The sequence below is a fragment of the Bubalus bubalis genome, chromosome 22 (assembly GCF_019923935.1).
Source record: "Bubalus bubalis isolate 160015118507 breed Murrah chromosome 22, NDDB_SH_1, whole genome shotgun sequence".
NCBI classification, from domain to species: domain Eukaryota; kingdom Metazoa; phylum Chordata; class Mammalia; order Artiodactyla; family Bovidae; genus Bubalus; species Bubalus bubalis.
This window is the reverse complement of record NC_059178.1, coordinates 42,486,278-42,509,573: the sequence shown is the minus strand read 5'-3', so window position 1 is coordinate 42,509,573 and position 23,296 is coordinate 42,486,278. Positions and strand designations below refer to the sequence as shown.

At 55.7% G+C, this 23,296-nt stretch overlaps 1 protein-coding gene across 50 annotated transcripts in view; it reads left to right on the top strand.

The window, feature by feature from the left end:
• The window catches only part of CELF4 (CUGBP Elav-like family member 4), a 312,994-nt gene that overhangs the window by 65,427 nt on the left and 224,271 nt on the right, over nt 1–23,296 (top strand). For 49 of the 50 annotated variants that reach the window (XM_025273315.3, XM_025273311.3, XM_025273281.3 and 46 more), the window contains exon 2: nt 14,681–14,763. In XM_025273315.3, the coding sequence (XP_025129100.1) occupies nt 14,681–14,763 (83 nt within the window). Of the gene's footprint in view, nt 1–14,455; nt 14,572–14,680; nt 14,764–23,296 lie in introns of those variants that run through there. The other variant, XM_025273307.3, reaches the window with a different exon arrangement.

Below are 23,296 nucleotides of genomic sequence, written 5' to 3'. Positions count from 1 at the left end.
CATTTCACAACAAAGAAGACTGAGGTCCAGAGAGAGCTGGTGACTTGCTGGAGGCTGTGGTTTACCTATCCAGAGGTTGCTGGTCAGCATTCTGATGCAAAACTGGTGTCCACCCCTCACTGGGTGTGTAACGCAGGGGCAGGGTCCCCTGTTCAGTGGCAGAGGGGCCACAGCTGCCGGGGGTTGGGGGGTAGGGAGTGAGCAGCCCAGCAGCCATTCCTTTAACCACCCCAAGACTCCAACTCTCCTTCTGGGCCTCAGCTCCCCAAACTGGCCTTCCTGACTATGGGGTTCGATCAGCTCTGCCAAGACAAAGCCAAGGTCTAAAGGACATTTTTAGGAAGCCAAGAGAACGGGGAAGCCGGAGGGTGCAAAGACTGAGGCACGGCAGCTGCTGAGTCAGCCCCATGATGGAGGTGATCAGGTCAGGCCTCAGGCTGGTCCCACCTGGCATGGCTCACCGAGCCCCGGCCCGGGGTTCTCCCGCGCCCAGGCCCTCCTGAGGGCAGTGAGAACAGAAGGTAGAACCATGCACGCCCCTAGGACACAGGAGCGGGTCAGGCCCGCTCCTCCCCTTCCCCTGGCCCAGTCGGCCGCCCCCCAGTCTCCCAGGTGGGGGCCGGGTGCTGCGTGAACTCGGCCCCCACCCGCTCACATGAGTCTGCTCTCCCTGCTCCCTTCCACGTGCTGCAAAGTCCTGGCAGCACTCCTGCGTCTGCGGACAGTCTGCTCCCTGCACGTTCTCTCTGGGACCTTTCACTCCCAGCACCCAGACTCAGCCTGCTCACCCCTCCAGGGCAGCCCTCTCACAGGCTTGCCCTCCAGGAGGCCGGGTAGCGGGCCTGAGCTGTTTCCCCCACCGACCAGCTGTGTGCTCTTGGGATGCCTCACTTTGATCTCCAGACGTGTCCCTCCCTTCTCCTGTAAAACAACAAGGTATACTGCCCGCTCTCTCACCTCCTCCATTCAGTTCAGTTCAGTTCAGTCGCTCAGTCGTGTTCGACTCTTTGCAAGCCCATGGACTGCAGCACGCCAGGCCTCCCTGTCCATCACCAACTCCTTGAGTTTACTCAAACTCATGTCCATTGAGTTGGTGATGCCATCCAACTATCTCATCCTCTGTCGTCCCCTTCTCCTCCTCCCTTCAATCTTTCCCAGCATCAGGGTCTTTTCCAATGAGTCAGCTCTTTGCATCAAGTGGCCAAAGTATTGGAGTTTCAGCTTCAACATCAGTCCTTCCAGTGAATATTCAGGACTGATTTCCTTTAGGATGGACTGGATTCAGGACTGATTTCCTTTAAGATGGACCCATTCACTTACTGACAAATCCATCATATGTGCCAGAACCCGCTTTGTGCCAGGACTGTGCTGATGCTGGGGACACAGCTCGTGGGCAGGGATATCAGACCCATTTCACAGAAAAGCAGACTGAGGTCCAGAGAGAGCTGGTGACTTGCTGGAGGCTGGGGTTCACCTATGGCAAGATTGTCTTTGGTTGGCATGCTAATATGAAACCGGGGCACTTAGTGCTTCCTGCCACCACACCTGCCGGGAGCAGAGCTTACCAGGGTCCACGGTGGGCAGATCCGCCCTGCCATCAGAGAGCTCACAGGGCCCTCAGAGAACTCAGTGAGCAACACAAATGAGAGTGCCCAGTCCACAACCATCCTCTCCCCACCAGGGTGGAGGAGTCCATGCCCACCCTCGGGAGTGGGGGTGCCCACCCCTCCCCAGCTGCCGGGTCTTGCACCACTTCTGAGTGAGATACCCCCCCACCCCCGACTTCTTCTCCCCAACTCTCCCAGCCCACATTCCTGGGTCTTAACAATTCCTCTCACAAAAGAAACAATTGACACAGAGGTGCCTCTTTGGGGAAGCATGAAGCCAGCTTTTTGTCACCCAGGTCCCTGCCAGCTCATTACTGCCTCCCTGTCATTAGCATATTAGATCCATGAGGTAAACAAAACACACTCACATCCCAGACTGTCAATGCCAGCCATCAGTCACCCTGCCCCCGGCGAGCCGGCCTGTGCTGGGGCCGGAAGCACACACGGGGTCCCCAGTCCCCGTGAGTGTCGACGCGGGGGACGCGCAGGTCCCACGCAAAGCCAGCAGACACCAGCAGACAGTATGAATGCCAAATCTATGTTTCACACCGTGGGGAATCTTTAGCGTCACATCACAACTGCTGCTACTGAAAATGGCAGCAATAGTGACCCTCCCCATTAATTGTATGCCAGGCACTCTGCTGGACACCCAGGACCCCGGCAGATCAGCGTCGTCGTCCCCACTTCCCGGGGAGGGAACCTGAGGCCCGGGGGGGCTACATGAACTGCCCGATCCCAGGGGGCTTCTAGAACAAGACAGAGGCTACTGTTGGAACCAAATCCTCAGCCCTCTCCCAGGATTCAGACATCCTGCTGATGGAGGCCGTCAGGCCACAGGGGTTAAATGGTTTTCCCAGAGGCAAACCCGGGGGTCAGATGTGACCGCTGTTTTGAGATGGAAAAAAATGGCATATCCTGGAGGAGTCAGGGTGGGAATTGAATAGATGGACAGGAGAGAATAAGGTGTCCCAGTCGTGAGGCCAGAAAAGAAAGGAAGGAAAGAGGGAGGGAAGGTGGATGCTGGAGGTGGGGGTGGGGAGAAAGAAGCAAGGAACGGAAGGAAGGAAGGGAAAAGAAAAGAGAAGAGGAAAGGAAAGGAAGAATGGACAAGGGGGAAAGCCAAAGACAGGTGCTGGGAAGGTGTCTGGAGGAGCTCTGAAGGGGCCTTACCCTCAGAGGCTCTAAAAGCCCTACCCTCCAGTCTTCTAAACAACTCCAGAGGCCCCAAGCCCTCACCTCTGCCCACACATCTTCGCCCTTGCACATGTGTGCTAAGTCACTTCAGTCGTGTCCGACTCTGCGTGACCCCATGGACTGTGGCCCTCCAGGCTCCTCTCTCCACGGGATTCTCCAGGGAAGCATACTGGAGTGGGTTGACATTTCCTCCTCCAGGGGAACTTCCTGACCCAGGGATCGAACTCATGTCTCTTATGTCTCCTGCATTTGCAGGCGGGTTCTTTACCGCTAGTACCACCACACAGAGCTCTTTCCTAGCACAGCCTTTCCTGGAGGTCCCTCTGGATTCAAGATGCAGGAGGCCTTGCAGTGTCCCCCTCCATGAGGGTCAGAGCCCATGGCTAAGGTCACAGACACAACAGGTAGCCTGCCCAGCTCACAGCCCAGCTCCACCATGGACCTGGCCACAAGACCTTGGGCAAGTCTTTCATCTTTGGGTGCCTCATCTGTAAGATGGGGAGAATTGTACTCCATTATATGGTCACTGTATTAAATGAGACAGTACGTGTAAAGCACTCAGAACAATGCCCAACATACAACCCCAAATCACCAAGCGTTTGCTGTTATCACTTGTGCCACTGCTGAGCCCTACACCAACCTTGGTCGAGTGGGTATTCTTACTGCAGGCATGCCACCTGGCCTTGCAAGTGCAATTACCTGTCATCTCCTTTAAAGCAGGAAAGAAAGAGAGAGACAGGGAAGGGAGGGAGGGAGGAAAGGAAAAGAAAGGAGAAAAAGAGGGAAGGGGATATGTCTTTCATCATTTGGCAAATGACAGTCTATCCGTAAATGGTCGTGGACAGAATGAATGAATGAGGTATGAAGCAACTTTTGCTCCATCCACAGAGGATAGTACCCTGATCCCAGTCACAGGGTTTGTTGAGTCTTGAGTACCAGTGAACCGATTAGTTAGTTCAATCTTCTTTCTCGGTGGATTCTGTGGGCGTGTGGGGTGGGGGTCATCCCAGCCTTGATTCTCACACACTGAAGCCAGCATCCCAGTCACATTTGCTGACTACTTCCTGGCCACAGCCCTCAGGTTAAATATTGCTAAATGCCTGTGACTGAGCCTATCTTACTGATGTTGGGTGAGGCCCAAAGCCCAGCCAGAAGAGTGGCTTAAGTGACCGGGATCATGAGGGAATAGCGTCCTCCACCAAGAGCTGGACCATGGCCTGCCTGCACTGGGTGAGATTGTTTTTCTGCTTTTAAAAAGAAAATCACATTTTCCAAACATTGATCCTGTTAATATAGGACTCCTGGCTATTGGTCTTTTCAAAATAGCCTGTCTTGGATGCTGAGGTCGGAATTTCTTGGTTGGTGTGCTTCTATTTTTTTTTGTTGTTCTTTAAGTGAATTAGGGCCTGTTAGGAAGGAGCCGGAGTGGAGAGGTGAGATTAATTCACCTCGCCAGTGGATCCTGGGTGCCCATTTGCTATCAAAGCGGGGTGGCGTGCCCTCCCCCCGATTCTGAACAGTTCAGCTGCTCTGGTGAGGCCTGCATCCCAGGGCTTGTCACAGGTACAGTGGGAGAGACACAGCCTCAGGAGCCGCAGTCTAGCTGGGGAGACAGAGTTCCCCCAGATGAGAACAGAGGAAAGCTGTTCAACCTCACTCTTGCTTTCATGCTTCAGACACTTGGACGTGAAAGGGCCCATTGAGGGGAGGTTGTGGAGGGTTCGATGGGCCTGGAAGAGGACCCAGGAGCAGGGAAGGCAGTCCGGGGGTACAGGGAGGAGCAGGAATAAAGGCCCAGGGGTGACACGGACACCCGCTGTGGGGAGCATGGTCAGGGTGACCCATGAAGGGACCAAGGGGCTCGTTAGCCCCCTGCCTGTTGAATCTGACCGCCTTCCTTTGGGGGAGAAAGGAGTCAGAGAGGTTGATCCTGTCCCACAAGACACCATGGGGTAAAGAGCTGTCTGTGGGTGGGCTGGGGGCAGCTCTGGGCTGGGGGCCCGGGGCTTTGGGGTCACGCCAAGGAGGGATGCCTCTGCATGGGGAAAGGGATCCTATGGGGGAAGTGACTCCCCACACACCGCGCCATTTATCCTATCCAAAAACCAGGTAAAGCTCCAACAAGGGGAGTTCTATGCAGCTCAAAAAGCATTCACCTGGCTCCTCTATGGGCATAGAACCTGCACACGTCGAGAAAATACTGGGGACGCTGGGGGCTCGGTTCCAGCACAGTGTCATCCCCACACCCTGGGGAGTCCGGTAGGTCAGCAGCATGGTGGAAGTCAGCCAGCGAGGCTCTGCATTTCGGGCCAAACAGGCGAGGAGGGAGAGGCGCCCAAAGGCAAGCAGGCATGGAGAGGGGCAGGCAGAAGACGAGGGGGAGGCCAGGTCTGCCTCTCAGGTCACTCAGACGGACTCGCTTTCACAAGGGCCCTCCTCTGCACGGCTTAGCGACTGGTGGGGTCACAGCAATGAGGTCCCTGCCACATGGGGCTCAGAGAGCAGTAGTCGCTTCCCACAGGTCCCACCAGGCTTCTCAGCAGGGGCACCCTGAACTGAGAAAATTCAAAAGCAGGAAGATCTAAGCCAGGTTCATTAGAAGCGGGCAGAGTTCAGTTTCTCAGCTCTAGCTGTTATCTTGGTGTTTGGGGGAGGAACAGATACCCCACGCGCATCTCAGATCCAGCCTTGATGCTCAGATAGAGCTGTCTGTGGAGGTGCCCACCACCTGACTCTGAGATTGGAGACGGCACCCGGCGGGTAGACGGAGGTCAGGGGTCGGCAGGCCAGGGAGCCCCCAGAGACCGCAGCTATCTCCCCCTGGGTCCTTAGAGGAAGAGAAAGACGTTATCCCTGAGCCCCTTATCCCAAATCCCGGCCACGTAGGGGAGGACATCTTACATCAGGGCCCCCAGGGTCCCCACTCACACTTCCTGACACCCTGCCCAGGGGCCCAGGAGGGAAAGGCAGGATCTGAGCCTCAAACCAGGTCTCTGTCCCATCACCAGAGGGGTCACCCAGGCTCTCCCCACTTGTCAGACGCTGATAAAACCCCAGACTGCTCTGAGGTGTAAGAAGCACACGTTCACGGGCATGACAGCACGGCAGAGAGTTAAAACTCCTTGTAAGACCAAAGGGGAAATTGGTGTGTCCTGGGCCCACCAGGCATTGCTGGCCCAGAGCAGGGGCACAGGGGCAGCCCTTCAACTGCGGGAGCAAAACCCAGTGCACGTGTCATGAAGCAGGTTGGACTTGACTCGAGGGCTGGGCCTTGGAAAGGCTGACGGACATCTTCCCTGGGCCAGTCCCCAACCCCTGAGCCTCGCGGGCCCATCATCTCCAGTCACAGACCGAGAACTCTTTGCTGAGAAAGGGGAGAGGCCATCAGTACCTCATGTCCACTCCTTGTCCTTTTTCACAGTGCCATAATGTCGCAGCAGACACCAGACATGTAATTCTCCGGCGCTGAAAGCGGAAACGAGGGTCACTGACAGGGACAGGCCCTTGGCAAAGGCCTGCCCGCTGGGCCTTCATCCTCCAAGGTCCACAGCCAGCTAGGTCCTTGGGTCTGAACTCACTGGGCCTGGCCCAGTGCCCCCAGGAAGAGAGAGAGGGCTGGTCCCATCCCCTGGGGCTCCCCAGTCTAGGTCGGGGGGGGGGTCCCCCCCGGGAGCACAGCCCCATGCTCACATGCGCCTTGCGGCCTCAGAGGGCAGAAGGGCTGAGACAGGCGTGGGGAGCCAGGCCCAGTCCGTCACATCACACCACCCGCTTAGCTCTGAGAAACGCTTGAACTCGGAACTCATCTGAGTTCAAACTCCTCTGCAGTCTCTGGTGTAAAAAGAGAGTTGACGCAGGAGGGCAGTGCTGAGCCCGGAAGCAGGCTGTGGGCCGAGGGTGGGTTTTCAGTGCTGGAGGGCCCTGCAGAAGGGAGCAGGCTGCCCCTGACTCACTGGATGAGGGCACCATCCACCTCCCCCGCCTGCCGGGCGCCCCATTGTCCCCACCCCCCAGGTCTCCTCGGAGGAAGATGGATGGCTCCTGCCATTTCTGGGGGTATCCAAGCTGGAGGTGGGGGGAGTCCCATCTAAGACCCATTCCACACAGTTTCTCCTGCAGTCAGCCATCTCCCCACTCTCACCCAGCCAGGCTCACAGTGGGGTTTAGTAACCACTGCATTCAGTGACATCTGTCACTGCAGGGAGAAGGGGACCCTGGAGTTGGCAGCTCCTAGAGCACACTATTGGAGAAGGCAATGGCACCCCACTCCAGTACTCTTGCCTGGCAAATCCCATGGATGGAGGAGCCTGGTAGGCTGCAGTCCATGGGGTCGCTGGGAGTCCGACACGACTGAGCGACTTCACTTTCACTTTTTGCTTTCATGCATTGGAGAAGGAAATGGCAACCCACTCCAGTGTTCTTGCCTGGAGAATCCCAGGGGGAGCCTCGTGGGCTGCCGTCTCTGGAGTCGCACAGAGTCGGACACGACTGAAGCAACTTAGCAGCAGCAGCAGAGCACACTATTTCCCCATGGACGGACACACAAAATGTGAGAGAGACAAAGATGTGTCTTCTAACTGCCAAATGGGAGGGGCCACTGCTAAGGGCTTTAAGAGGTGTTGGTGTAGTCAAGGAAGGCTTCCTGGAGAAGGGGAGGCTTAGTCACTCCTAGAAGGACAAGTGAGCTCCAAAGGAGGGAGGCATGGAGGAGGCAGCAGGGGTAAGGGTGCGGTTCTAAGGCTCAGGTTTCCCCTGACGGAGGTGGAAAAGCAAGAGAGTCATGATGTGGGTGGACAATCATCATCCCTCTCTTATGGAGAGAAGATAACATCAGAACTCCCCAGGGGAAGGGGGAGGGAGGGAGCAAGGTCCAGATGGAATGACTTGAGGAAACTGGAATGGATAGGCCAGGTCCTGGGGAGATGGCAGAAGGAGCCAGTCCGTGGCTGGGCACTGGGAAATAGAGGCAGAGACCGTGGCAGGGCCAGCCCCGTGGTTTCTTTCTCTGCCTGTTACCAGGAGTTCACAGACTCTCAAGGCCCCCACAGATTAGAGGGGCAGACGAGGCTCACCCTTGGGGCAAGCCATGAGCAGTGGTCAAGGATGCAGCCGCAGAGGAATCCACAGAAGGTGAGACCGGGAGGCGGAGGTAGGCTCTCAGGACACAAGCGGTGGGTCTTGAAGAAGGTGCAGACCAGGGGCAAGCCCAGAGCTGGGGGCACATTTCCAGAGGCAGAGTGTGTATGTGAGGACTGGTCCTGCAGGTGTCTGTCCCACACGCAGGAAGGGGGCATCTGACCCAGGAGTTACCCGGGAGGCAGTTCTTGCCCACCCAGAGCAGCGGGGGCAGCGACTGGATGGAGGGACAGACCTGCTCCCAGAACGCCAGTAACCCTCTTTCCAGGGAAGCTGGAAGACATCTCCCCCTCCCTCTATCCACCCCCAGACAGTCTGCCTCGATTTCTCTGAGTGGGGGAGGGGGGGGGCACGTCTGTTTTGTGAACGCTGGGAAGAGAATCACCAAGGAAGGATGCTCCGAGGGTGGGGTTTCAGGCACCACGGCAGGCGGATGCGTGGAGATTCCGGGCAGAGAAAAATCACTCGGAACAGGGAGCCCCTCCTTGACCCTTGGGTCTGCCTGGTTGGTGGGTGGGCTTCGGGCTCCCATCCCGGTCCCTGGCCCCTCCCACAGCCTGCTTCCCCTCGCTTCCTCCAGGCCAGCCACGCGCAGGGCCTGAGGATCTGATGTTTTATTAAAGTCCAGATCTTCCTATTCCAGGGCCACCTTCCTCTGGCTAATTCTGTAATTCAATTAGTAGGAAGCCAAGGCCCGGCTGGGGTGGGAGGAGGTGCGCCTCGGTTGTGTGCCCTTCCGCAGTGATTACACCCCAGGCAGGCTTCAGCCCTGTTCGGAGTTGGGCAGGAAATTGTACTTCCTTCACTTCACAATGACAAGGCCTTTTATCCCCGCACACGGGGGCTTTGTAAATGACTGCCATCTCCGTGCAATTAATTCTGCGGCGCTGTGTTTTTCCCTCACGTGGGAGAGGCCCCCCCCCAACCTGCCCCCCCTCCCTCTCCAACCCCGCCCAGCTTCTCAGGAATCAGCTGCGCCCTTGCACCGTCAGCTCCGGCTGCCCCACTGGAGCCAGGCGTCTGCCACCCTCCTGAGCCGCCTACGCCCACTCCTCCCCGGGGGCCACACCCTTCTCCTCCTCCGCACTCAGCGCTTCCTGCTTTTCGGCAGAGCCCCAAACCCTCTGTCGTGTTCCCCCACCCTTCTCAGTTCCTTCGGGCTAGAGGCTCAGCCTTCCTGTAGAAGAGGCTGTCTCCACCCATCACGGAGTTGACAGTCTCTTCAAAGAGAGGGGACATGAGGCTGCTAGACAGAAGGACGAGCAAATAAGGATGGCGAGAGGGAAAAGGTCAGAAGGCCGCATGAGGAAATGTGAGGGTGGACCCTTGTCCAGCGCACGGGGTAGAACCGGGAGCAGCAGAGGAGAGGCAGGTCTCAGGGGGGCCGGCCGGGTTCTCCTCGTGCAGAGAGGCCAGGCAATCAGCAGGGGGTGGCAGCGCTGGGCTGGGCGTGACTTTTCTGCAAGTGTGACATTTGCCTGCTCCCACGCCCACCCTGAATTCCCAAGGCTGCTCCCGCCCCGCTAGGCTGCAGTTCTGTTTCGCTCACTCCCATGTTCAGGAGGCGGTGGCTAGAAAGTGCGGATCCTGAAGGGTGGGAGTCAGGTGATGAGCTGGAGCTGGGACAAACATCGCAGACCGGGGGATGGAGAAGACGGGGGCTGAGGGGTGAGGAGGTCAGACCTCACCCAGAGGTTCTGAGTCACTCCCGCAACTTTTCACCTCAGGTCCCGCCATCAGCGCACACATCCGGTTGAGTCTCAGATAAACTGGAGAGCGGGACAGGTATGGGGGGAGGGAGGCCTCTCCATTCCAGCAAGGAGTCTATCCTCACCCCAGCCCAGATACCTTCTGCGACTCGGGGGCCACAGGACCCAAACGAATACCACATACAGGTTGCTGGGCGGAGAGAATCCGCTTCGAGTCCCAGAGCTGAGAGGAGGCTTTGACCCAGGGCCATCGCAGGACCCACCAAAATAATGTCCCTCGTGAAGAACCTGCCAGGAGGCTAACATCAAGAGGACTTTGTCCATCTCCTCGGAACAGGTCCTGCATCCTGTCTGGCTCACCCATTTCTACCCACCTCCTTTGCACTCCATCTTCCTCTTTCAGCAAAGTTTCTTTTCTTTAAAGTTAATTATATAAGTGACATTATGAATACATTCTGGGTCTAAATGTGTCAAACAAAACAAAAAATGTTGAAGTCATGAGAGACACCCCGCTACCCGCTTCATCCCTGTTTTCAGCTTGGCGGGAGTCCTCACAGCCCTTGTGCTATGGCGTAGGCACAGATTTGGGTGCGTGTGGGAGTCCCGGAGATGTCTCTGATGTACACACGTGGTGTCCGCTACTGGGCAACTTGCTTCTCCCATCTGACAATGCGCCTTTCCACATTGGACGTTTAGAACCATTTCGTCTTATTGACTGTTGTAGGGTATTCCACAGTTTAAACATAAAAGCATTATGGCACTGAGACATTTTTAGATGGTTTTCAATTTTATTGTTTCTGCAAACAACCACAGGGGATCCGTGTTCCCTCTGCTGTGAACACAAGGATACGGCCAGGGTCAGGCTTGGGAAGGGAAGTGTTGGGCCTGAAGGCAAGGAGAGATGTCTGTGCCATCAGCCCCATTCCCAGGAGGGGCTCCCCATCGTCAGACCTTCTCAGCCTTGAGATGCAGAGCCTGGTACCAGCCTCACTCTCCCCTCCACCCACCAGTCTTGGATCAGAATGAGGCTGTTTCCCTGAAAGAACCCCATTTCCCAACTAGATTGAGCGTTCCCAAGGGGCCTCACAGGGCATGTCTCTGGGGATACCTCGGCTTCTTACAGGAGGCGAGTCTGGGACTCCCAGACTCCCCTCACAGCTTGGAGTCCCCTCCTCAATTTTCTGGGAGAAGCGATGATGAGGACAGGAAGTCACAGTTCAGCAAATGTCCAGGGGGATGGCTTGGGACCCCTCTCTCCCCTGGCCACCGTGGGCCCCCACCTCAACCCCTGCCCAGGCCCACTGCACTCTGCAGTATCCTGTGAAGGCAGACTCCCCTCCTGAAGCCCCATCTCCACCGAGCGGCCACTCCTGGGGTTCTGCCCCCAGCAAGGGAGCCGACGTGGTCCCTTCAAGCACCTGGAGCCAGCAATTAATACCTGCATGTCCGTCTCTGAGTTTTTTATAGAGCTGTAGTGAGATGGTTCTCCCAAGAGGTGACTATCAGACGTGGCAGCTGGCTGGCCGAAGAGACGGTTTGAGCAGGCCGGATGGGTGGCCACCAGTTGGCCCCCATGTAAGACCGGTCCGTCCTCACAGAGGTGCAGAGGGCCAGGAGGGACTCTGCCTCTCTGAGTCCCTGCTCCCATCCACCAGAGTGACTGTGTTGACACTGCACTCTGCGATCAGAGAGCTCTGCAGAGTTTGTTAATGCTCGCCTGTTGTTTAGTAGTTCTCTCCACCAGCCTCTGAAGGGAGTTAGAGATAAGACAACTGAGACTCAAGAGAGAGGAACCAGTAAGTGAGCCCTGGGCAGGCACAGCTTCCGTCTGTGTGCATCAGCCTTGTCAGATGATCTGCTGGGGATGAGAGCAGGACCATGATGGTAACCACGCTGTCAAGAACCTGAGCAGATGGGCTCAAGGAGGCCTTGGGAACAAAAGTCTTCCTGCCCGGGCCACCCATCAGCTCTCACATACAAGCTCTGTCCCCCCCTGTTATGGAAGTCCATTGTGGCTCTAGGTCTTCAGGGCCTTGATCAGCTCCCTGCACCACTCCCAAGTCCCCCCACCCTCTAGCACCCCCAAAGTAGCCGAGGTGTTCAGGATTCAATGCTCTCAACAGACATGCGCTGAGCTCCTGGCCCCTTTCTGAGAACTGAGAACCAAGCAGGAACAGAACAAAGTCAAGTCGTGACCTCATCTGAGCTGGGGAGACACTAATCAAGGAGCAAACAAACAATATTAATATTTCGGGGTGAGGGCTGCCAAAGAGAAGTGCCAACAGGACGCGGGGTCAGAGAGCAGGTATGTGTCCTGGGGGGTGAGGTGTGCTGTGTTCAGTGAGGCTGTCAGGAGAGACATCCTTGAAGAGGTCACATGTGAGGGAAACCCAATGGGAAGGAAGGAGACGACCATGCAGACAGCAGATAGGCTCCTTCTGGGCAGAGGGAACCACTGGTGCAAAGGTCCAGGGGCACAGTGCACCTGGCAGGGCGGAGAGGCAGGAGAAAGATGGGCGAGTAAGCAGCGGAGAAAGGGGAGAAGGTGAAGTCAGGAGGTAGAAACGACAGGGGAGGTCACACAGGGCCTGAGGGTCCCTCACAGATTCTGCTTCACAACACAGCAGTGAGCTTTCTCTCTAAAAAAAAAAAAAAAAAAAAAACTGTGCAAAAATTCCTGGAAGCTGGACAAAAGCAACAGATTCTTTTTTTTCTTTATTTTTTCTTTCTGGAAGCCTTTCCTTGTTATCCTGGGCCACAGAGACAATGTGGCCATTTCCTCTCCTTCCCCCTCCTCCCTTTTCTCTCCTGCCTCCCTCCTCCTCCAAACCTGCCCCTGACCTTGTCCTGAGCTGGCTTGCCGGCTTGCAGCAAGACAGCGGCCGCCTCCTGGCTGCAGGCAGGCACGGGTGGAGGACAAGGCCAGCGAGGCGACAAGAGGAAAGAGGCCCCGGGAGAGGCAGGCAACAGCACGAGGGCCGACGTCACGGGGGCCTCTGACCGCTATTCATTTCAGTCCCCAAGTGTCTCCATCAATAACCGTCTGCCGACCGGGGACAGAGGAACGGGGAGTGCGGAGGAGGGGTGATCCAGAGTCTGGCTGGGGAGGGATGAGATGCAGTGGACAGAGGCTCCGTGGTACTCACAGCTCCTCCCAGCTCCGGACAGACAGGAGGAGGAGGATGGGAAGGCGGAGAGCGCCTGGGAGTGCAGAGCTCTGTCTCCCTGCTTCCTTCTCCCCATCTCTGTGTCTCCCTCACACATACAGTTCCTTCCATCTCTTCTCTGAAGCTAAGAGGAAAGGGAGGCAGGACGAGTTTTTGGAAAGGAAGAGGTAGATACCCATGTGTGAAGTCACTTCAGTTGTGTCCAACTCTTTGTGACCCCATGGACTGTAGCCTACCAGGCTCCTCTGTCCATGGGATTTCCCAGGCAAGAATACTGGAGTAGGTTATCATTTCCTTCTCCAGAGGATCTTCCCGACCCAGGGGTCGAACCCACGTTTATTGCATCTCCTGCATTGGCAGGCAGGTTCTTTACCACTAGCACCACCTGGGAAGGGAGGTTTTTACTGGATGATGGAGAAGTCAGGAACTGCAAAGGACGCTGGGAACACTTTATGCCCTGGTGATAAGGCTCCTACAAGCCTCCTACAAGAGGGCCTGGGCTGCTGGACATCCCACAGAAATTGGCACAAGGACACTCAGGAAATAATTGATAAATGGCCATGAGAATGACCACCTGGCCAGCTGTGGGCAGTTAAGAAGGGAGGCTAACTTAAACTGGACCAGACCAGTCAAGGTGGCTGCCTGGAGGAGGTGGACCTTGACCAGATTCTTGAAAGATGCGGATTGGGAGATGTGAAAATGCGGAGAGTGTGAGAAGACTGTGAGAGCAAAAGAAAGGTGGGGACAGTGGTGAACTCAGATGGTTGGGAGGTCAGATCATGGGGAAGAGAGTGAAACAGAGACGGTGGCCAGTTTGCAGGGTGCCTTCTCTGGGGCCGCGGGCGACTTTGGAAAGTTTGAGGCCACTGTGCCCCATGAAACTCAAGCCTGCTGTTGGCTGAAGTTGACTTTTTGACCTTCCCTAAGGCCCTAGGTGCCCTAAGACACCCTCAGCCACGTCTGTAGGCACAGGAAGAAGCCTTGACACCGAGAAATTTGAAGGAACTCCCCAAAGACTCTCCCATCCACAGGCATTCTCTTTGCCTTGTCGCTGGGCCTGAAGGGCCAGCATTAAAAAGTCACCCCTTGAGCAAGGCACGGTGCTCTGTAAAATCTAGATTTCCTGGTAAGGCGCTGTCAGAATCACGCAAGGGGAAAACTCAACGGGACTTTGCAGACCCTTCAGTCAACCCCTTCTGTTCACATGAGGGGAGACTGAGGCAGGGCAGGGCGCTGCTGGAGTCCCCCAGGGAATTAGAGACAGGGGGTCTGGTCTCCAAGCCCTCTGGGAGGGCTGTGAAGATAGCACTGCAGATCCAACAACCGACTGTGGCGGACACCTTGGACAGCCCCATTCACTTCGTTAGGAACAGCCTGGCCTGGGGTCCTCCTTACAGATGGAGCCTGGAGGGTCCCTGCCTCATCCCTCCTAAGGGGGCCAGAACAGGAGGAGTTCATGATCAAGAGTGACCAGAGGTGCTGGGGTTGCGGGGTAGAAGCTGCCCCTTTCTGGGAGGTATGGGGCTGGAGCTGAAATAGCAGAGCACCCAGACGGAGACAGGCAGGCCCCCCCCGGGGCGCGGGGACCGTAAGAGACCCGCGGGGAGAGGGGGCGTGGCAGGGGGGGAATGCTGAGTGGGGAGACTTCGCCCAAGGAGCGAAAGAGAAAAGCAGCGAACGAGAGGGACGAAAAGCAGACACAGGGGAAAACGGGGAGGCAGGAAAGCTCGAGTAGAGCGCACGGTAGAGAGAAGAGAGGTGGGGAGAGGGACGGAGAGCGGGGAGGGGCTGGAGACGGGCGGGCGGGCGCGTGGGCGGCCGGGGGGCGCCCCCACTGACCCTTCTCGGCGCTTGCTTCCCTCCCCAGGCTGCGCCTTCCTCACCTACTGCGAGCGTGAGTCAGCGCTGAAGGCCCAGAGCGCGCTGCACGAGCAGAAGACTCTGCCCGGGGTAAGTGGCGCCCGGCGAGGCGCGAGCGACGGGCGCGCCGACAGGGGGCGACTTCGGGAGGCCGGGCGGCGGCGCGGCCGGCGCGGGGAGCGAAGGCCTTCGCCCCGGATCTGGCGCGCCGCTTTCCGGGCCCCCTGCGGCCGCGAGGCGCCGGGCTGCGAAACGGGCGCGTGGGCGCCGAGCCCGGACCTCACCTGGCGGCCTGCGCACCCGGCCGTCCAGGCCCGACGGAACCCCGGGCGGGGGGACGAACTTGGCCGCGGCCGCGAAGCCGGGTCGCGGCTTCTCCCCTGGCGCGCCCGGGCGCCGCCGATCGGGTTTCGGCTCCGCGCGCTGCCGGCGCTGGCAGCCCGGGGTGGGGACGCAGGGTGCCCGGGCCCCCTCGGCGGGGCCGCCCGTGGCGGAGCCGCGCGAACACCCGCCGATATCCGTCGGACACTTGCGGTTCCTGGGGTGGGGGCCGGGCCGGGGCGGGAGGGAGCGCCTACCCGCCCGGGCGCGGCGCCGCGAGTGAGATCACCGCGGTTTATTTAAGGAGCCAGCCCTCGTCTTTGATAAACTATCGCGCCTCAGCCCTGGTTTATAGCTTCTGTGCGGGGGAGAAGAGAATTATTTATGGCCCCCCTAACTGGGTGTGATATCAGCCATGGCTATTATCGAGGCTAGTTCATCACCATAAAATAAGAAGTGTAGACCGGGTCAAGGGTCTGCGCGGTCTCTCCTGTGGGTTCAGAGAGATGGGGGCGGGGGCGGGAGGCGGGGGGAGATATACGGCTCGCCGAGTATCTAAAGATAAATGGAAAGATGTGAGCGTTTGTAGGCATAAAGAATTTTAAGATGTACCTTGTTTAAGCTTATACAATGGACACTGCAGGGAAGCACGTGTGTTCTATATGTATGCTCACCAATATTTACACATGCATGTTTACATTCTTACCAAGCAAACCGTATGTAAACACACGTTTCCATTTCAGCCCCGCAGCGGGAAAGGTTAACCAGGTAGACAGAGAGAAAGCCCAACCCAGGTCGGGGGCTGGCTTCCTTTGCATCAGAGAGCCTTCTTTACCCGTTTAGGGGTGGGGAGGGCCTTCCTTCCATTAAGACAGCCTTTGTACTGTGTTTGTTATTTGTGATTGCAAAGCACGGGGCTGAGTCATCTTAATAACACACCCGCGGATGCAAATGTATGGAAATCGTGCACCGCTCAGGTTTTTGTGTGGAGCCCCGCTCTGGCACGGTGGTCGTTCCCCAGTTGGTTTTTTAGTGGCGCGGCTACATGCACATATATTATAGTAATTACTTTCTGGGTGCCCTCTGTAAGATGGCAGAAATATGCTCCACATCGCCCCATGTTATGTGTGAGGCATAAAGCCATATTGTAAGATAATCAAAGGCTTCTGAGAAAGGCTTGTGCTGATTAATAAAGTGTTTATGGTACTTTGTTTTGGGGGAGATTGTGATAGATATTTTAGAGCCACCCAAATGGAATAGAAAATACCACATTGTTATGGGAGGCCCTTCATCAGCTTGAGAGAGATTGCTGGGGAGTTTCGTGATGGCTAAAAGCCTGGAATTAGATGGGGAAACAGAAAGAGAAGCTTGGAGGGGGAGGCTTGGGGTTTTGAAGGGGGAGAGGCTGGGAACTGGGAGAATTTCAGCAGCAAGTGTGGATTGTTCAGGATCTAACATTAACTTGTGGTTGTTTATTTTACATATAATAGAATAGCTAAATGATGGAGTGTATTAGTTCTTTAATAATTTATAGAAATACTTTGATGTTGCAGTAATTACATTAAAGGTCACATATCAAAGGTAATTTGGTTGAGCAGCTGTGATGGTTTCTCAGAAGCAATCAATACCACTGTCCGTGGTGCTGATTTCACCAAGGGGCCTGCCAGATTAAAGAAGGCTTATTACCAGACAGAAAGGCCCAGGGGAAATCAGCAGCACATTGGAGCAACGCGCCTGCCCCCCCTTCCACCGATAATTAACACTGTTCCCCATAATCTGTGCTAATCCTTCATACTGGGAGATCCAGTGGCATTTTTCTGAAACCACAAAGACAAGTTGGGCAAGTTTGGAAGAAAGAAAAAAAAAAAAAGTGAATGTATGTTGGGAGGTGGGAGGGGAGAGGAGAGAGGCCAACAATGGAACTAAAACATAGCCGAGTCCTCTGGAGGTGCCTGGAAGGCTGTCCTTTCTTCAGAGGCCTCACAGGGAGACTGGGAGACACGAGGCCTCAAAGACTCGATCACAATTCTCAGGGCAGGCACAGCCCACAGCGGGAGGGATGGGAAGAAAAGACAGGATTTCAGCTCAAACTTCCCAGGGCACATTGTCTGTGCACAAACTCACATGGAGATTAATGAAAAACAAAGTGACCAGATTTTAAAGCGGAGTCATTTGGATTCCAGAAAGCAGGACTTGGTGTCATTATTGAGATCAGAGAAAGTGAGCTGCTGGCAAATACTGGGACAGGACCAAGCAAAGTGCTCCCACCCGACCATATAATGGGTATTGCCACCAGCTGAGGCAGGCTGACTGGCTGCTTGGTTAGGCAGCAGAGAGAGGCCTCTTCTTGTCTGGGGTCACCACCCGAGGTGCCCTGGTGAGTGCACTCCTTGTCTGATGAAGGAGAAAAAAATTGAAAAAAAAAAAAAAAAAAAAGAACCTGGAAACCAGTAACCTCAGCAATTTAGGCACTTTTCCAGACTTCAACATCCATTAAAATCAATCAATTAAAATCAGTCCTCCACTTTCTCACTGGAGAGAGGCAGAGGGGAGGAGATGGGACCCGCAGCCCATTCTGTGTCCCAGCAAGTTGCAGGGCTAGTATCCCGTTGACAGCAGGGAACACTGCCTTGGTTGTCATCTGTGGGCACTGAACACACGTACACCTCCACCACCAAAAACAATAACCAAACCACAGAAACAGAGCTAGAGACACCCCTCCCACGTGTCCTCATGTGGGGACTGGGAAGAGGAGCTGACATTTCTGTTAGGATCAGTGGAAGCTCAGAAACCACGTGGTCACAGTGGGTGTTTGTACAAGTCAGAGGTCAGTATCCCTGGGAACCAGCCTACCCAAGGCCTCTGGGGTGGCTGACGGAGTCAGCCCTAGACCAGTGTTACAAATGGATTATTGTTTCTTAATTTGGCATGCCTTCAGTAAAATGAGATTACTGAGCCACAAAGCCTCATCAGGGTCCCTTCGAGCAGGGTCTTCTGCCAGCATCCAGGAAGTGATTCCGCTTTTCTGAAACTCTCCATCTCTCCCTCACACTCTCAACTTCACTCTCTCTCCTGACCCCTTGCCCTCTTCAGCCCACCTTCTTCCATCCCCAGCGTGTGTTCATCATTTATAGGGTAACCATCAACGTAGCTTCTCAACCTATCAACAAGAATTTCCTGTGTGTGCCGAGCACTGTGTCAGGCATCCAGGCAGACACAGAGATAAGAAAATTGCATTCCCACCTCTCTTGGAGCTGTCCATCAAGTTGGAGACAGAAGTCACACATACATCAGTGATACAAGACAGCGCTATCATAAAGTGGGTAGAGTAGAAAATAGCTCAATGATAACAGTTAATACTTATTAAGCACTTACTATCTGACAGGCATGATGCAAGCAGGTTACCTCCATTACCCCATTTTATCTTCACAGCCACCCTGTGGGGAAGATGTCATGAGTATCTGCCATACATGAGGAGATCCCCAGACTGGAGAGATTAGGCAGTTTGCCCAAGGTTACACATAAACGGCCAAGAAAGTACCATCACCAGCTCTGCTACCAAAACCCAGGATATCTACCTCTACTTTCCAAGGCCACCAGTTGCTTTAGAGGGACCTGGAAAACTATGGGGTCAGTGTTATTCACTCAGTCATGTCTGATTCTCTGCGACCCCGTGGACTATAGCCCACCAGGCTCCTCTGTCCATGGAATTCTCCAAGCCAGAATACTGGAGTGGGTAGCCATTCCCGTCTCCAAGGGGTCTTCCTGAGCCAGGGATTAAACCCAGGTCTCCTGCACTGCAGGCAGATTTTTTACCATCCGAGCCACCAGGGAAGTTATCAGGAGTTGCTCAAAAGTGTGTTCAGGATCTGTGCAGGGTGGGACTAGAAAGTTGGAAGGAAGGTGGGAGTGTCAGATGAGAGCAGTGGTCTGAGAATCAGCCTAGAAGATGAGGCGCCCACGACAGGCCAGGAGCCATGAGCTGGACAGGAGAGGTCCACTTGGAGAGCTCCCTGGGGCCTGAGTAGGCACAGGAGGCCTCTCAGAAGAATTTTGTTCCTTAAAATAGGCCCCTGCTGCTCAATTCCAGCTCCCCCTGCCTTTGGGACTTCGCTGGGAATTGTCTCCCAGGAAGAGTCCATATGTTTCCAAAGGTAGGATTGCAGGCCCTCTGGGAAGAGCCTGTGATCAGGGAACCAGGCTTCATGGGCAGCAGTGACCAGATCTTTGCTCTGCTAGCAGAAGACCAGGTTCCTCGCCAGGGCTGCTAAAGGGGGGAAGAGGTGGTCCAGTTAGCAGGAGCCTGGAACAGGGAGAAGAGGGGGCGGGCAGAGGGGGGCGGGCGGGGGCGAGTGGGAGCTGTATCTGCTTGGTAAACATTAAAGTTCCAATTCACTAGTTAAAGATTGGCTTTTGTGCCCTGGCTCCGGCAACCTGAGAATACAAAGCAAGCCCGCACACTCCTCCGTGGCTGTCCCCTACCCGCACCCCGGCCCCAGTTCAGCCTGGTCGACAAGCACCATTGCTGCCATCACACCTCCCCATTCAGGTCCCCACTGCTCAGGACCCGTCATCTCCATGGACATTCAATGTGACCTTCTTTGAGTTTACCAGGAGCGATGTTAAAGCAGAAAATTAAAAAAGGGCAAGACTCCACTGGATTTCTAGAGCTGCTGACTCGGGGTGTGCTCCTTGCTCCCCCTTCCTTCCATGTTTGTTTCCTTGAGTCCCATCATCATATTTCTCTTTGTGCCTGTTTCCTCTTCTTTTCTGTCCCTTCTGGTCACCTTCTTCCCTCTCACTTCCCATCCTTTCCCCTTTATCCTTCTCACTGGCCTCTCCCGCACACCGTCCCTCTGACTCCTTCTCCCCACTCACCTCTGCCTCGACACCCAGAGGGGGCTCTCGTGGGACCTCCACCAGCTCACCTGGGACTTCCCTGGTGAGGCCCATCTCCCTCCTGACAGCCCCACCTGGGAAGGATCCGTCTAATTTTATGTATAACTGTAAAGATGAATGATAAGTAGAAAGGATGCAGGCAAGAACAAGATGAATAAATTATAAAGGGCAAATGATGACAAGACAGGGGTCCCCAGAGACAGTGATATGATAACAGAAACTAAAGATGAATTTATGATGGATGTAGGTAGCATGTTCGGGGCAGTTTTACAACTTCTAGTGATTGGCGCAAAGTGTTTCATTTTAGAGATGTGATGTGTTTCCACTTGTCTGTCCTGTAGGCTCAGTCTCTATATGGTGAGTTTGGGTCCCAGGAGCATTTGTCTCTGATTTAGATGATGGGGTCACAAAGCCAGGTCCCTGCATCTCTCCACCTCCCTGTCCAGTGGTCCTTCTTGCTCCTGGTTTGGGGGGCCATTGTAACAAAGTCCCACAGGCCAGGCGACTTAAAATGACAGAGAGGTATTGTCTCACAGTTCTGGTGCTAGAAGACCAAGATCAAGGTGTTGGCAGGGCTGGCTCCTTCTGAGTGCTGGGAGGAGGACCTGTTCGCGCCTCCTTCCTCACTTCCAGTAGCCTCAGGCACTCCTGGGCTGGGAGAGGGTGTTCTTATGCCATCACGTACAGTAACCTTGGGCACTCCTGGTCTGGGAGACGGTGCTCTTATGCCATCACGTGAACTTCCTGGTGTGTGTGTGTGTGTCTGTGTCCGAATTCCCCCTTCTGATAAAGACACCAGTTGTATGGGTTGGGACCCAACCTGATGCCCTCCTCCCAGCTTGATTACATCTGCAAAGACCCTGTTTCATATAAGGTCACATTCATAGGTACTGGGGGTTCGGTCTTCAGCACCTTTTGTGGGGAGGGGAGGACGCAATTCAACCTGTAACACTGAAAAAGGGCATCCCTGTGGCCCTTCCACAGCAGAGAGAGAAAGGTCTTCAACAGTGTTTAAGTCACTGGGTAGGGTGGGGTAGAGAGGATCCCACCAGCCCTTCCTCTGCTTCTCCCCACTGGCCTCATGCTCTTTTCTTTTTCTCTCTTGGGGAAATGAATGACATATCTTCTCTCTTTTCCCATATTCTCTACAGAAAACTCTTCATCTGTCCTTTTAGGGCAGTGGGTCTTAACAGGGAGCACATTTGCCCCCAACAGGACCTACGGACATTGTCTGGAGATGCTGGAGGTATCTGATAAGCAGAGGTCAGGATGCTGCTAAACATCTTACAATGCACAGGAGAGCCCCACAACAAAGCAGCATCTGACCCCAGAATGTCAGTGGTGCCGAGGGCCCTGTGCTGGGACTGATCGCAGATGGAAAAGGCACAGTGAGGCCCTGGGCGGGAGCTTCTGTCTCTCTTACTCCCTGCTTCTCAGTCACCTGGGGGACAAGCCCCAGGGTCCTCAGAGTATTAGAGGCGGGAGGGTTCGTCAAGGGGCACAAGCTCAAATGGCATAAGCACAAAGTGAACAATGGGCGGCAGAAGAGGACGAAGGCTCCCCTCCAGGCTGAGAGGCAGTTTCTGAGCAGCCGTTCACACACTCCTCTCTGCAGGCTGTCCAGCTTCAGCACCGGCGGCTCGCTCAGTTTTCTCATTTTACCCACACGGAATCTGAGATCCGAGTGAGATGAGTTGCAGTTCACTCGTGACAGAGCTGGGGCCAGAATCCAGGCCTCCCTCACCCACCCATGTCGGGGGGTCTCCAGCACCCCCCTTTGGAAGAGTCCCCATCCTGACCGGAAGCAGATCGGGCAGGTGCGTCTCCAGCCAAGCCACCCCTCCCCTGCCCGCAGACCACACCGCAGGCTGGGGCAGAGCTGAGCACACAGGGTCTCCTCCTCAGGCTATCCCAGCAGGAGGGAGCACGGGTTTCCAGGAGAGAAGGCAGAAATACCTGAAATCCGGAGCATCTGCTCCTGCAGCACGCTCAGCTTGCCTGTCCTCTTCACGCCGGGGTCCTGGGTCCCACCTCCCTCAGCTTCCGTGCAGAGTCTCCCCTCCCCTCCCCTCCGCTCCTCCCAGGTCGCAAAGCCCTCCTCCCGCCAGGGCTGTGTTCTGTGTCTGAGTGCGCTCTTCTCTTCACTCGCCTGGGTGTGGGGGGTGTACCCAGTTTTCAGGTGAGTGACTCTCACAACCGCCCTGCTGCCCCCACAACAGAACCCAGGCCTAGCCATGGCCTGTCCTCAGCAAGACTCTCTCACGGAGTTGTCTGAAGGACCCAGAGAGCCTTGTGTCCACAGCCACCGTCTCTAAGTTGAAGGGATAAACAAGAGGCCACGTGAGGTGATGGTCAGAGCCTGGGCCGGGGTCAGGGAACCTGGGTGCCAGGTCCCACCTGCCGCAAACAAACCAGGTACTTTGGGGCAAAACGCTCAGCTTGGAGCCACTCTGAGCCTCCACCTTCTGGACTGTGGAAGGGGGTGGTGGTCCAGAGGGGCCTCTGGAACCTCTGACATTTTCTACAATTCTGAGACTAATAGACTCGGCATTATTCACCTTGCTGAAGCCAACAGGAAGGGGAGAGGAGGCCGAGGGGGAGGAAGGTGTCTCCTGGCCTCCACAGCCCGATTCCGTCTGTGACAAGTGTAATTAAGCGAGGGTCAGCTCGGTGTCTCCCTGAGGCAGAGCGGCCAGACTGCCCGCCCCCGAGGGCCGGCTCCAGGACAGCTTCAGGGAAGGGCTGCGCCCCCGCCTCCGTGTCCATCCCTGCCCCTGGGCCCCACACCTCCTCCATGCCCTCTGCTCAGGTTTCTTCCTAAGGAAACCAGGCAGAAATTTCTCAACTTTCTTCAACACTTGTCCAGGTATCGTTTGGACCATGACCCCCATCAGCCCAGTCATCAGCAGCAGTGTGTACAGGTTACCTGCTTGTGCCCCTTTCTTTTGAGGGAGGGGGGCATCAGACAAATGAGTGAGACACAGCTGAAGGTTTGGGAGGCACGTGTGAAGACTGCTCATGATCCAGAAAATGGCTTTAGGTAGCAAAAAATGGTAGTGATGGGAAGTGCCCAGAAGTTTAGCTGCAAGAGACGTTAGGACAAACCAGTGTCCTGGAGGAGCCCACCCCCTCCCACCGCGGTGGCCTCCCAGAGGCCTCCTCCCCCTCTGACATGCTTCCTAGACTGGCCCAGCAGTCATGGTGACATAAAGACCAACGCTTGCCTGGAAACCCCTTGGGCTGCGGTTACCCAGGGGCCCAGCTGAGCACAGGCTCCCTCACCAGCCACAGGTCCACACAGCTCTCAGCCAAGCACCTCACTTCCTTTCAGCCTCCTCTTCCTGCATAGCCCTTTGCTTCCAGGCTGCTCCGTTGTCCGATCCCTGGGTTGGGAAGATCCCCT